The sequence below is a fragment of the Esox lucius genome, chromosome 12 (assembly GCF_011004845.1).
Source record: "Esox lucius isolate fEsoLuc1 chromosome 12, fEsoLuc1.pri, whole genome shotgun sequence".
NCBI classification, from domain to species: domain Eukaryota; kingdom Metazoa; phylum Chordata; class Actinopteri; order Esociformes; family Esocidae; genus Esox; species Esox lucius.
Genome location: NC_047580.1, coordinates 16,044,035 through 16,058,413, shown reverse-complemented (window position 1 = coordinate 16,058,413; position 14,379 = coordinate 16,044,035). Strand labels below are relative to the sequence as shown.

At 38.1% G+C, this 14,379-nt stretch overlaps 1 protein-coding gene across 1 annotated transcript; it reads right to left on the bottom strand.

Annotated features, from left to right (window-relative positions):
* Window positions 1-636: 636 nt before the first annotated feature.
* On the bottom strand, window positions 637-13,775 carry LOC105013862 (N-terminal EF-hand calcium-binding protein 1). Its single transcript, XM_010875700.3, has 13 exons — window positions 13,495-13,775; window positions 12,428-12,452; window positions 11,639-11,747; window positions 10,410-10,435; window positions 8,607-8,704; window positions 8,039-8,175; window positions 7,362-7,483; window positions 6,550-6,632; window positions 5,873-5,926; window positions 5,509-5,621; window positions 5,170-5,247; window positions 4,905-4,996; window positions 637-4,555 (listed from the first exon to the last, which is right to left on the bottom strand). Exons 1-13 carry the CDS (start codon window positions 13,612-13,614, stop codon window positions 4,527-4,529), a joined length of 1,086 nt encoding a protein of 361 aa, XP_010874002.2. The 5' UTR covers window positions 13,615-13,775; the 3' UTR covers window positions 637-4,526.
* Window positions 13,776-14,379: the final 604 nt, after the last annotated feature.

The window sequence follows — 14,379 nt, the reverse complement described above, 5'->3', positions numbered from 1 at the left end:
CCACTGAATGTTTTCATTTTTTTAAGTTACTATAAATAGGGTTCTAAGACAGCTGACGACAAAACTGACATTTCAAAGCATCTCAATAGTTAAAGAAATATATGGTCTGTTGTTGTGGAAAATTGGTGTGTATAGGGTTTAATGCATTTAGTTTTCATAATTATGACTGCAATATCAATTTGGTTCAATCTGTATTGCAAATTCATGCTTATAAAAATACAATAGAAATGTGTATTCTTACAAACAATATAGCGCTGGGATCAGCAACACCAAATGAATCAGTAAGCACACCATGAAAGCCATCAGTGTGTACAAAACCAGGTCAGTGACATCAAACAGGATGGTTAGCCTTCTATTGTTATTATGTCATAAAGACACATTACACAATTCAGTTACAGTTGTATGTGGATTGCACCATAAAGCTTACAGAAATACACATACCCTTTTCTGCAGGGGTATTCAACTATGGACCTAAAAGCCAGTTTCACAGTAGTCGGGGACTTATCTAGACCTGGGAAACAAGGTGGGTGCAATTTATGATGATGAGGTAAAACAGAAAACCAGCAGGCTTGGGACCTCGTAGTGAATAAGTTAATTATCCCTGCTTTACTGTTAATGAAAATCAAAATGATGGAAAACAGTTAATTCATTAACTTTATTTCATGCCAAAAATAAACAAAGCATCTGCATAAATATGGAACATTGGTTTTAAATGTTAATGGTATGACTGGAGGACAGAAGAACAATACAGTACAGAGTAGATTGGATATTTATTCATCCCCATTTAGCATGAGCAACACTCTGCTACCAGATGACAAACGGTATCTAGTAATAATCATTAACAACATGTGAAGTAGTTTCAGTTTCATTAAGACATTCTACCCATAAAGCATTACTATTATCCAAACACAGAGAAACTTTTCAAAATGTAATGCAGGGATTTTTCCCCCACACATAATGTTGGTTGTGTTGTTGTTTCATTATGACAGAAAAAAAATACCACCACAAACAATAACTCATGTGCGCACACTAAAATGTAAAGAACATGTTTTGAGCGATAATGCATATTTTAGACATGGAGAAGTGCAAACTTCATGGAGAAAGCCATTCAAGGTGTGTGTGATGGGTCTCTCTGAGGATGTCGGCCTCCCCACAGTGTATCTGGCAGGCTGGATTTGAAACATGCAGTAATAAATGACACAACTTGTGCAATACAAGGACACAGCTGTGTCGTTTTCTTAGGGGTGGGGTGATAGGTTAGACTTCATCAAGAATATTTACATGTAGTGTCAAATGTCCACAATGCAGAAATACATATTGTAGAAACTGGTTTACAGCTTTTTCTCTATAATGCCATATCTACAGTTGTAAGCAAAATGATTGGCACCATTGCACTTTAATAATATGTATTATTAAGCATTTGGTCTTCAAAATCCTTTACTTCATTGTTAGTCTTTCAGAACATGTTTTTGATTCAGAACCTAGTATATTTAACTATAAAAAAAAGTATAAATATATTATATATATGGCAGTTAGAAACAATGATACCCTAGGCTCATTATTTGGTAGAACAACCTTTGACTAAAATAACTGAAATCAAATCTATATCTATTGCCATGGATGAGCTACCAGGACCTCTGTACTGACAGTTTGGCCCACTCTTCTTGTTCAGGCGGCTCCAATGATCCAAGATTTGAAGGACTCCTGCGACCTTGTGTTTTCAGATCTCTTTACAGGTTTTGAATATGATTTAGACCTATAGTCATTGCTAGTCACTTCAGAACACTCCAGTGTTTTGTCTTGAAACATTCCTGGGGGGTTTCAAAAGTGAGTCTGGCTTTCTAATGTCTCTCTCTCAGCAGTGAGCTCCTCCTGGGTCTTGCGCTGGCGACAGTGTGGTTCGAAACTGTCCTGACTTGTGTCTAAAGGTCAGCTTGAATCTGTGTGGCAGTTGATTGATGTCCTTTTCCGACCATTCCAAAAATGATTCGTTTTCTTTTGTGCCACATCCACAAAGGAAGTATTCAAACTGGTTAAATCAATTATTTTTATATTGCAGACAACTGCAACTCACCACAGTTCAATTAAAGACTTAACTGCTTGAAATCTATTTATTTCTAACTGCTTCTAGGGGTCAGTAATATTATCTGGGGAATTTGGTGGCATTTACTTGTGGGATAAGTTACACTAAATTATTCACAATTGTTAGTTTAGTTCACCTGCAAACCAAAGAAATATACACTATCATTCTATCTACTACACGGTTTCATGAAGCTGCCAGTTGAGGAACTGTGAGGCATCTGTCTCTCAAACAAATCACTAATGTATTTGTCCTCTTGCTCAGTTGGGCACTGGGGCCTCCCACTCTTCTTTCTATTCCGGTTAGAGCCAGTTTGAGCTTTTTTTTTGTGATCTTTAGTTTCTTGGCAATTTCTCGCATGGAATAGCCTTCATTTCTCAGTACAAGAATAGACTGATGAATTTCAGAAGAACATTCCTTGTTTCTAGCCATTTTGAGCCGGTAATCAAACTAAATTTCAGATGCTGAAGATATTCAACTAGTCTAAAGTAGGCCAGGTTTCTGGCTTTTTTAATCAGCATAGCAGTTGTCAGCAGAGCTAACATAATTGTAACACATAATTGATCATTAAGGGTTTTCCAATGATCAATTAGCCTTAAAATGATAAAATTGGATTAGCAAACAAAATGAGCCATTGGGATACCGGACTGATGGTTGTTGATAATGGGCCTCTGTACGCCTACGTAGATATTCCATAAAAAATCTGCTGTTTCCAGCCAGAATAGTCATTTACAACATTTTATGTAGAAACAAATGGAGCATTATTTGAATAAAGTGCAAGGGTGACAATATTATTGCCCATGTTTGTACATCAGATTGCATATGAAACATTCATAGGAGTGGTACATTTCAGTGTTTCTGATATAATTATTTTGTGTTGTTTCCTATTAATTACCAATTCATTTTAATTCAAGAACATGTAGGTCAGGCTACCTAAGGTTTACTATTAATAAAGATCCTAATATGTCACTAGTATCTTTCTTTTTTTGTTATTAATGTGTAATATTACATAGATATTTGATGAAGTGACTAAAGATCTACATTGTATCCCTCCCCTACATCGTATCCCTTAATCGAAGATAAATACAGATCCATTATTTCATTTCATCGAAGAGGCCCAATGTTCCGAACTAATGTCCTGGAGTGCAAATAACTGTTTTAAAAAATAACACTGTACAAAAAAATAAAAACTAGTTATTGCAAATCATTGGAGTAGTATTTTGTTATTTTACCTTCTTAATGAGCTAGGGTTAACATTGCTCAATACATCTGGTAGATGAATTGGACACATGAATTGGTAAACTCAACCTCTATATTATATGATTTATTATTTAGTTGTAGTTTGTAGTGTTGTATTGCCATAGACCACAGTCGATGTATATGTTTTATATGTAATTAACATGTTACATAGCAGGATGTTAAAGTAACTCACAACATATTTTAACGTAATGTTCATTACGAAGGTACCAAAGAACCATTGGAAATGGTAAAAATATGTATGCAATGTTTCTTTCTTGTATGTCTATTTCTACTTCTATATATAAAGTCTTACAAGACATGCAAATGAACGGATACATCCACAGCAAAAAACATTTCTTATAATGATATGGATTTCAATAAAAATATTTCACAACATTCTCACTTCCTCTTTCTCTCAAACGGAATTCTGTTTTAGGACTGATTTAAACCTGGAGTCCTAATGTTTGTACCCTTCTCTGACATCAAGAAATAGAACACCAGAATATGTATTGCACTATTTTTTGTTAGTTTTTTTTAAACCTCCCCTATGTTTTGTCAAAAGAAAACACAACAATAACAAAGGTGCTTGGGCGGACAGTCATGCTGATTCATAGTTAAAGGAACAATATGTAGAATTTTTGTATTGTACTGTAGTATCACAAAATGTCCATAATATAGCTTCAGCAACAGTGGAACGATACCGTTTCTCCACATTAATTCACCTGAAATAATATATTGGGTAGATGCAAAACTGCATCCTTAAATGCAGAATGTCTATTTTATCTAATTTCTCTTTTGCTCAAGCCCATCGGAACAATGCCAGAAGTAACAACATACTGTACATGTTGGCAAATATGTAATGGATCATATTTTGCAATTTCTAATTAACAAGAGAAACCAAATATCCACCAAATGTCCATTATTATTAATTTACGTTGCTAGATTGGTGAGAGTTGGTTTGAATGCAAACAGGTTTTGCTGCAATTCAGCTAACTTCCACACAGAAAACCAATTCTACATACTGTTCCTATAAGGTGTGCATAAAAATATAAAATATATAGTAAACACAGCATATTATCCATGAAATAGTCCTTAGTATGCTGGGGTAAACATGGAAGAAACGCATTGCAAAAGTCAAAATAAGAGATAGAAACACTCCTCTTGATATTGTTTGAATTTCATTGTTTCAATGGGAACTTCACTCCTGTCAGTTGTTATTCATAATCCACCAAGATGCTGAAAAAAACAACATCAGTTTACTGATCATTTGGACATTTGGCCATCATTAGAGTCATGTCAATAACTTACAGTATTCATTTAATTTATGACCACCAAAAAACTGCCTGCATGACCACATCATGTCTAGTAGATGCAAGGCTCTTTCTCGCTGAGCTCCCAGCTCTATCCTTGAGCAATATTTGCTCCTATAAGTTGCACTGTATAAGAGCGCCTGCTAAATGACTAAGATGCCAAAACAATGCACATAGCGTCTTGGAATGAAACACTTCAAACTCTTCATTTATGGATTTCCTCGGGATCAGTGGCGGAATCATTCCCCAAAACCCATCCCCTGTATGGAACTAACCTGGAAGGAGCATGGTTGAGACCATTTCAGGGTCCTCCAACACATCAATTACGCAGCTCTGGAATGTCTTGCTGATGGGGCTCTGCAGGTGACTGTAGGACAAAGTGATGGAGAGTTAATGGATGGACCTGGACTGTCACTGCTTGGTTGGACCATCATTAAGGCCTTGGAGTACTTCAAATCATAGTCAAGAACGAGAGCATTGCAATATCAAAATTATAGTACTTAGCTTGAAATGGCTGGGACTACAGAATATTTTATGTACCTCATCCAGGAGAGACGGTCTTGCCAGAACTCATACATGATGAAGCAGGATCTCTCTGGAAGAGTCTGGACAGACACACTGGAACAAAGAAGTCACATTTGGATGACACCTGTAATTCCCTATATTAGTGTTTTTAGTCCATACCACAAAGGCAGAACTATTGTCACCCATGTTATTATTCCAAAACAATTGTTATAAGACCCTTTCCACTATTGAGAGTAGCAATATGTTTCAGCCATATGTAGCTATATGTTTTAGGGTGATTTCAATTAGTCACAATAGCTAACATCCACAATGAAAACAATAGGCCATTAATTCAATGTAGAAGGAGAGACACACTGCAGATTGTTGGCCTGGAATGCTGTGGCATCGGTATAGATCTTCAGGGCATGCTGGAATTCCTCATTGTCTTTTTCCTTCACAGACATCTGTCTCTGCACCAGCAATATGTTCTGTTGAGTGGGAAGAGAAGAAAATGTTTCAGGCCAGTTGCATCATGGGGCATGTTCATAAGGCAACAAATAGGAGGAAAATGGGCTGAAAAGGGGAAGGACTACTACCTTGTCCGGACGTTGCCAACGTTACCTTTTGGGCCTAGCCTGTTTTTTAATTGCTTCACAATCCAATAAATCACAAATCTCAAGCTGTGAGTTTAGGTAATCTACTTATAGGGACAACAGAAAGGGAACTGAATTGGTCTTACCGAGTTATATGTGCCGGCCAATGTGTCCTCTTTGAGTGGTTCCAGATGTGGACTCTGCCAATGAAGGCATTAACATTTCAATCAATCATGAAAAAACAAGCTTGACAACAGAACAAACCAGACCAAATAAAAAATCTGGTATGGTAGCCTAGTTAGTCAGTCATAGGCAGCTGCCTATGAGGTTGAGTTGACAAACAGTTTATCTGATTCAAGCAGCCATAGAACATTACAGTTTTAGCTAGATGTCATTGTTTATTGAGCATTTCTTAATAACACATTATCCAGCAGGAGGGGTAATAACGTGACTTAACTGGAGTTGACTAAGCATCACCAAGTCCGTGAGACAGTCGTGTTTGAATAGAGACTCATAGAGTCTCAATAGAGACTTGTCTTGAACAAGTTTTTTTGATTTGTATTCCAATGCACAGTCAACTTTATTTGAGCATAATGCAGACCCTACCAACATTACCAATAGAGCAAATACTGGCATGGCACATCTTTATGACCACACGGAAAGACCTATCATATGCACACAATCTCTAGACCTGCTGTATGTAATCACATGTCCGCCTAACAACCACTGGAGCACATACCTCAATTATCATTGCCCCTGACATTAGCTAACAACAGTGAACCTCGTTCCCCATACTCTAGCTAACAACCTTGTAAAGTTTTACCTCATTCTCCAGCTTGTCTATGAGCTGATGCAGGCGATTGACCTGGGAACTCCAGTGCTGGTTGTCTGGCTCCACACTCACACCTTATCCAAGGAAACAAGAATGTCAGGTCATCGTTTCATACATGACTGTACCGTATGAATTGACATGTCGAATGTCGATTATTGTGTGATGGGCCCCTATTCGTCTGGGTGAAACCATAAATGACATTACACACTATTCATCCCATAGGTCAAGCATGGTGGTGTTAGGATGTCTTGCTGTCAAAGATTTTACAATGTGGTAATGTAGTAGATATCAAGACTTACAGACAGTGTATACATTTTAATATAGCAAGTTAGAACAACCATAGAACTCAGTAGAAGTAAGTATATCCTACTCAATGATGTAACCATCAGCTAGAAGAAGGGGAACAAAGCTTGCAGGAACCACTGAAGAAACCATTCATTTTGGTTATGTTAACAGACCCTTGAACAATGCTAAAGTATGTGGCGCCCGTTTTGTAATGGAGACTTCAACCGCTACGGGGCCTTATGATTCCATTCCGTTTGAAATGAAGTCCACCCGAACGCATAACTTAAATGTAAATGAGGCTTAAGGGGACAATTGCTTTTTCTCACAGGGGAGTGTTGCATAACTTTGTTTCTTAAGTACATTTATTCACAGATCCTTAATTTGATATAAGTTGTGGTTAAAAGCTAATAACATTCAATGTGGAAAAATAGAGAATATCTGAAAAACATATTGCTATAATTCGAATTCAAACAGATAATTTCATTGGAGGCCAAATAAATGTGTGCATCAGCGTCTACCTGTAGTAAGCATGCCAGAGTAGGGGTCTTTGGGAGATAGACAAAGGTTCTTTAGGAGGCGACGACCCGGGCGTTTGGTAAGTCTCTGGAGAGAAAGATCCTCTGGTGTTTTGATCATATTCCTGCAGTAAACATAGATCGGCCACATCAACATCAGTTTTACGGTTATCAAATACAGTGATGGTCGTCAACAGCCTAACACTGTCCTTATAACTGTCACTGTCAAACTGCTTGATCATTATTCTGCATACAGACACAGGCATATTCTTAACACAGAATCGTAATGAAATAACAATGAATGGTCAGCTACACTGTTAAAAGCAAATTACTTTGTAACACACAAGCTAGAGGCAACTGGCACTAACATAAATGAGAGGAAACAAATTTGACAAGATATTGGAAAATCAACCAAGTTTTGAAACATTAAATGTGTAAAGATTAAAAATCGTTCCAGGTACTCGAAGCACAAACGGAAAATATGTTGCTCAACCATATGTACAATCTTAATACCCCATTAATATTAAGACCATTCTGTCATAGCACATGTTCCGTGCAAAACACCCCATCTTAAGTTCGGTAAACTACTTTTCATGGTTTTATTAAACAATCATGTTTTTTGGAGACTTGGTATTTTTCCACTTGGAGCTGTAGGGGGACAACTGGTAAACACAGAGTACCTGCTAGTGCAGCTTTGCTCATCCACAGCCTCCATAGCACAGTCTAGTGATGACTGCAGGGACTGAAGCTGGGTGTTTGTCTCCCTCAGAAGGAAACGGGTCACAAACTGCCCCAACACAGATGAGCCCTGGTACTCCTGTACAAGGAGGGGTGAGGGACGCAGGAAGAGTAAGACCACAAAGTTGATCATTTCAACAATAATAATAATTATTATTATTATTATATAAGATTAATGACAACAATAATAGTACATCCTTTGGAAGTGGTATAAAAATTAGTTAATCGTACTGATTATTTTCTATTGCAATAAAGTGTAGTAATATATATATATATATATATATATATATATATATACACACACACACACATAAAATATAACAATAATAGCCCTTTCTGTTGAAGGGTGGCTCTACCTAGCTCCTAAACCTATTTTTTAAATATAGGAATTAATGTTATGTTGATATTGTAATCTTAGACATACAATTCTACATTCTAATTCAATTTGTAAGCAGTTGCCATGAGTCCATGAATTGTTTTCAAGTTAGGAAATCTGCATTGGCCACAAACCTCTTTTGTTTTGTCCATTGCATTCAAGATGGCAACATTCAGCTTCTCTAGAGCTGACAGGACATTCAGATATTCCCCCAGGTGAGGAGAGAAATATTCTGGAAATACAAAGAGCAGTCATGTATAATGTTGAATACTTCTACAGTGAGGGAAAAAATTATTTGTTCCCCTGCTGATTTTGCACATTTGCCCACTGACAAAGCAATTATCAGTCTATAATTCTAATGGTAGGTTTATTTGAACAGTGAGAGACAGAATTAAAACTATACAATCCAGAGAAATGCATGTCCGAAATGTTAAATATTTATTAGCATTTTAATGAGTGAAATAAGTATTCGACCCCTCTCAATCAGAAAGATTTCTGGCTCCCAGGTGTCTTTTACACAGGTAATGAAAAAGGGAGTGCTCCTAATCTCAGCTTGTTACCTGTATAAAAGACACCTGTCCACAGAAGCAATCAATCAGATTGCAACCTCTCCACCATGGCCAAGACCAAATAGCTGTCCAAGGATGTCAGGGACAAGATTGTAGACCTACAAAAGGCTGGAATGGGCTACAAGACTATCACCAAGCAGCTTGGTGAGAAGGTGACAACAGTTTGTGAGATTATTCGCAAATGCAAGAAACACAAAATAACGAAATCTCCCTCGGTCTGGGGCTCCATGCATGATCTCACCTTGTGGAGTTGCAATGATCATGAGAACTATGAGGAATCAGCCCAGAACTACACAGGAAGATCTTGTAAATGATCTCAAGGCAGCTGGGACCATATAGTCACAAAGACAAAAATTGGTAACACACTATGCCGTGAAGGACTGAAATCCTGCAGCGCCCACAAAGCCCCACTGCTCAACAAAGCACATGTACAGGCCCATCTGAAGTTTTCGAATGAACATCTGAATGATTTAGAGAAGAACTGGGTGAAAGTGTTGTGGTCAGATGAGACCAAAATCATGCTCTTTGGTATCAACTCAACTCGCCGCGTTTGGAGGAGGAATACTGCCTGTGACCCCAAGAACACCATCCCCACCGTCAAACATGGAGGTGGAAACATTATGCTTTGGGGGTGTTTTTCTGCTAAGGGGACAGGACAACTTCACCGCATCAAAGGGACGATGGACAGGACCATGTTCCGTCAAATCTTGGGTGAGAACCTCCTTCCCTCAGCCAGGGCATTGAAAATGGGTCGTGGATGGGTATTCCAGCATGACAATGCCCCAAAACACACGCCCAAGGCAACAAAGGAGCGGCCCAAGAAGAAGCACATTAAGGTCCTGGAGTGGCCTAACCAGTCTCCAGACCTTAATCCCATAGAAGACCTGTGGAGAGAGCTGAAGGTTCAAGTTGCCAAATGTCAGCCTCAAAAACTAAATTACTTGGAAAGAGGTGTGGGACAAAATCCCTCCTGAGATGTGAGCAAACCTGGTGGCCAACTACAAGAAATGTCTGACCTCAGATTGCCAACAAGGGTTTTGCCATACTCGAATACTTATTTCACTCATTAAAATGTAAATCAATTTATAATAATTTTTGCATGCATTCTTCTGGATTTTTTTGTGGTTCTTCTGTCTCTCACTGTTCAAATAAACCTGCCATAAAAGTTATAGACAGATCATTTCTTGGTCAGTAAGCAAACCTACAAAATCAGTAGGGGATCAAATAAGTTTCCCCTCACTGTACGCTAAATGGCAAAAAACATGTAGGCGTTGCATGATTCAAAATTCTATACAATGCTGTATAAAAAGCAGTTAAGAATTTAAGAGACCAATTCAACAAAAGCGTTAAAAAGTCCAAAGGAATTACCTGACAGTTTGTCTGTGTCCAAGTTGCTGCAATGGCAGGAAATGAGCAGAACAAGACAAAAAAAATGGGATCAGGGAGGATAACACCGCTTTAAACTGCCCAGTGCTTACAGATACAGTGCTACTTTATCTAAAATTATGACACTTATGGTAAGGATTAGCAAAAAAGGCTATGAAAAAAAAAGTTATTGTATGAGTATCTTATTATATTTTTCTTCTTGTTTAACTAGGGTATAAAAATGAGGTGATAGATGATTAAAGGACTTTGGCATGTCTATCAACAGATAGACATGCCAAAGAACTCACACCACTCAATCAAGCATTTGCTTCAGTCCCCTGACCTAAACTCCATTGAAAACATGTGGGATGCACTGACGAGGAGAGTCCACAAGCAAGAACCAAGGCGGACCTGGAGAGATTCTGCATGGACAAAAGGTCTCAGATACCTTGCTGTGTTATCCCAACTATTCAAACATTACCGAAAAATCGGTGCTGATTTTATTGAAAGCCTGGAAAACTGTGTTCCAGGCCAATTTCATCACTCTCCACCGGAACCCTGGACTAATCCAAAAGCAGGATTCAAAACATGGTCTTGCAATGACAGCTAACTGAGGCAGTGACTTTATCGCTGTGCCATTGAAGGGCCTGCAATGCTTTGGCAACAAATACAAGGACAGGATGGCTCAGCAACAATATTTGTGAGTGATTTAATAGAGTATTACCTTTATTTGCTTTTAAAAAGGCAAAAGTAAATCCATTCTGAGTTCATTGGAAAACCGATCCATTCTACTTACTTTTTGCCTCTAGCTGTTCAGCTTTGCCATTCAAATTTGTGAGAGCCATTTCATGGGAAATGTTCAGGCAACAATAAGATAGTGGTACTGTTGCTTCTCCTTCTGGCATTAATTAATGTGAGTTCCTGTAGCATATTTGACCCACCCTGAAAATGAATATTTCCTCCCACAAATGTTCACCTAAATGTATATATTTATATGAGGGGCCAGGGGCAAAGACTGAAATTGAGTTCACTGGGCAGTTACATGACAATTGATTTACAGCATGAACTTTGTCTGTCCTCTTTCTGTATATTATTTACCTATGTGGACAGTAGACATTTTAGGACTCCCTCAGCTTCAAGCATCATCCATCCTGGAGTCCTTATTAAGATACTCTGCATAGTTACAGACGATTACTGAGGAGCATTCCCACAGGAGGGTGAGATGCACTTACTCTGTCTGCTGCCTGTCAATGGAGTAGTAAAGCTCCTGCATCTGCTCCAGGGTCAGAATGCCATCTGCAAAGTAAGACTGGAACTCGTCCAGGGATAGTTTGCCATCATCTGAAAGAGGAAAAACAGAGGACACTTAGGAGAGGCTGGGGCAGTTGTACTGTAAGTCCATGATTCTCTCCAAAGATAAACATGCTAGAGCAATAAAATGAACTGGGGGAGGAGTTAAAGTTGTTTTTTCCACCCGCTCTGTAAGTATATTCTTGCCTCAATCTATTGTTGTCTTGTACTGTAACCTGCTAGTTAGTCCATCTACTTTAAGCACACAATAGACAGGTTTGATTTGAAACTGACAGATTGTTGAACAATAAACAAAGTTTAAGACGTAATGTTTAAATGTTTCGCTATTTATTGCCAGGATTGGGGAGAGGCGGTTTCACCTCTGCTAGCCGGTCATCAAATAGAATGCTCCAGTGGTACTGTACATATGAAAAGGGTAGCAGCTTAAACCGCTGAAGCAACCTACATTTACATTTAGTAATTTAGCAGACACTCTTAATCAGAAAAACATACAATATTGAGTGCATATATCCACCTCCCATAGGAATCAAACCCAAAGTGGTGGCGTTGCAAGCGAGCTGAGCTATATAGGGGCCCATTATGACTTACTCAACAAAACCTAACAGACTAATAAAATAAAATGTTGGTTGCGTTTGTGAAGGTCTTAGTTATCATCATAATACAAATAATTTGTTTTGTGTGATCTTTATAACAGCAAAAATTGCACTCACCATTCTTGTCTGCACGGCGAAATATCTGGAAGTGCAAAAGAACAACTAGATCAACTATACACGAAATGTATGTTTAAAATGTCAAGTAACATAATTTAACATTCAATAAAGGGGCCACCACTCTGGAAAAAAAAAGTATTCCTAATCATTTGAACAAAGATGATCATTTGAAACTCGAATTACTCTGGGTCATTTTCCAAGCATAACGGTAACCATGTTGTTCTAGGAAGGTTGCCTCATCAATGGACTAGAGGTCTTATACGGGATTTTGCGCTGATGCACAAGAGTTTCAATAAACATGGAGGTGAATTAATTAGTTAAGATTTCACTAAAAAACACTTGAAGGTTCATGTGTTAACAAAAAAATTCCGTCCTAATTTGTTTTATTTTTTAAAGCTGAAGTGAGTAAGTAAAACAATGTCCCTGCAACAACGCTGTACAACGAGTGCTGTGGCATTTTGTTGTTAAATCGGGGGGAAACTAATTAAAAGGGAAAACAACCTGTAAGCACCAACAGTTAATGTATGAGATTTTAATGAGGCAATGCCAGCATGTGTCATTCAACTGAACTATTGCTTCGTCAAATTGTGAATAGGGAACAAGATCGCACAAATATGTAAAGGAGTTGTACACAAGTCAATTTCAAGCAATCTTCTAAAAAAAGATAGGTGAACTGCCATGCAACACCGAAGGTGGTAAACTGATGAGCCCCTATATTTGCCTGAGTGGTATTTTTACACGGTAATAACCTTTAAACAGCATTCACCTTGTTGGATGTTCACCAATAATGATAATTGAACATCATCACTCTATTGTTCGAAACAATGTCCGAATATCTTTTTGGTTGGTTTAACAGGCCTCGATTAAAACAGACTCGACAATGTCGACCTACAGCATATTTAAACGCTTCACAGCTGCCTGGCTATCGAATGTATAGGATTATACTATTACCCACATGATGACAAATTACGTGAAATGATGACTACAAAGAAACGGGCCTTCTCAATTAGCCTTAATGCTTCATTTAATGTAAAATATTGACGATGAATGCAGACTAGGCTACTTACATCTTGGAAGATAGAGATTCCTTGATTTTGATTCTTCTGCAGAAGCTGCTGCTGTTTTCTGTGGTGGTCATGCTTGGCAGACTGGAGACACCTGGTAATCATTTCTGTGCATGACAGCATTTTGAAAATCTATTTGGGTACAATTTCTAAATTGATTTTCTTGATTCGGGTTAAGATGACCGTGGTATTTGACTTTGCTTCCCTTTAAAGCTGAGAATGCCGATTTGCTTCCCTTCCCGTTCGAGGGGGGTGGCTTGCCAGTTTCCGCAGCAATTTCATTTGACGACTTAAGAAACTCCGCCTTCATACAGTCACGACAGATGCTGTGGTTGAAAGTATATGAGCAATAGGATATAAGAAATACATGCACCATCTGCCGGCGAGCAATATAGCCTATAGCCCACATGTTTGGCTATGGACCCCCATGTCTAATTGCACTTTGAGTATGTGAACAATGTAGGACAATTGCTTGGAGTAAAAAGTGATAGACGAGTGCGCAACCAGCCTAAGGCAATTATATATTATACGTTGTTATCTGGATGTTTTGAATCTTTAATTCTGATTGGTACATGAGACCACTGGTATGACGTCACAGACCCTTTTCTGCTGTAATGGCATTGGTAACCGGTTTATAATCGCAATATGGTATGGTCAGGGGTTGGGGTATATTGCAATACACCACAGCTATAAGCGCCAGGCACTCCTTTGCTAATATTATTAACTGAGTAAAATATACTGTAGGCCTATATTACTGGTTTGTGTTGTTGTCCACCTACCCATTTTAAGTTTATTGCAATAAAGTCGATAGCATAAGAGCGTATGCTAAATGATTAATGTCTAAATATATTAAATAAATTTTTGCATGTGTGAAATATAGTAACTGTA

Coding starts and splice junctions, on each gene's coding strand:
- LOC105013862 (XM_010875700.3), bottom strand. CDS start 13,614: ATGCTGTCATGCACAGAAATGATTACCAGGTGTCTCCAGTCTGCCAAG. Junction 12,453..13,494: donor GAATCTCTATCTTCCAAGAT/GTAAGTAGCCTA, acceptor TTGCACTTCCAG/ATATTTCGCCGTGCAGACAA. Junction 4,556..4,904: donor CTCAACCATGCTCCTTCCAG/GTTAGTTCCATA, acceptor TGTTTTTTTCAG/CATCTTGGTGGATTATGAAT.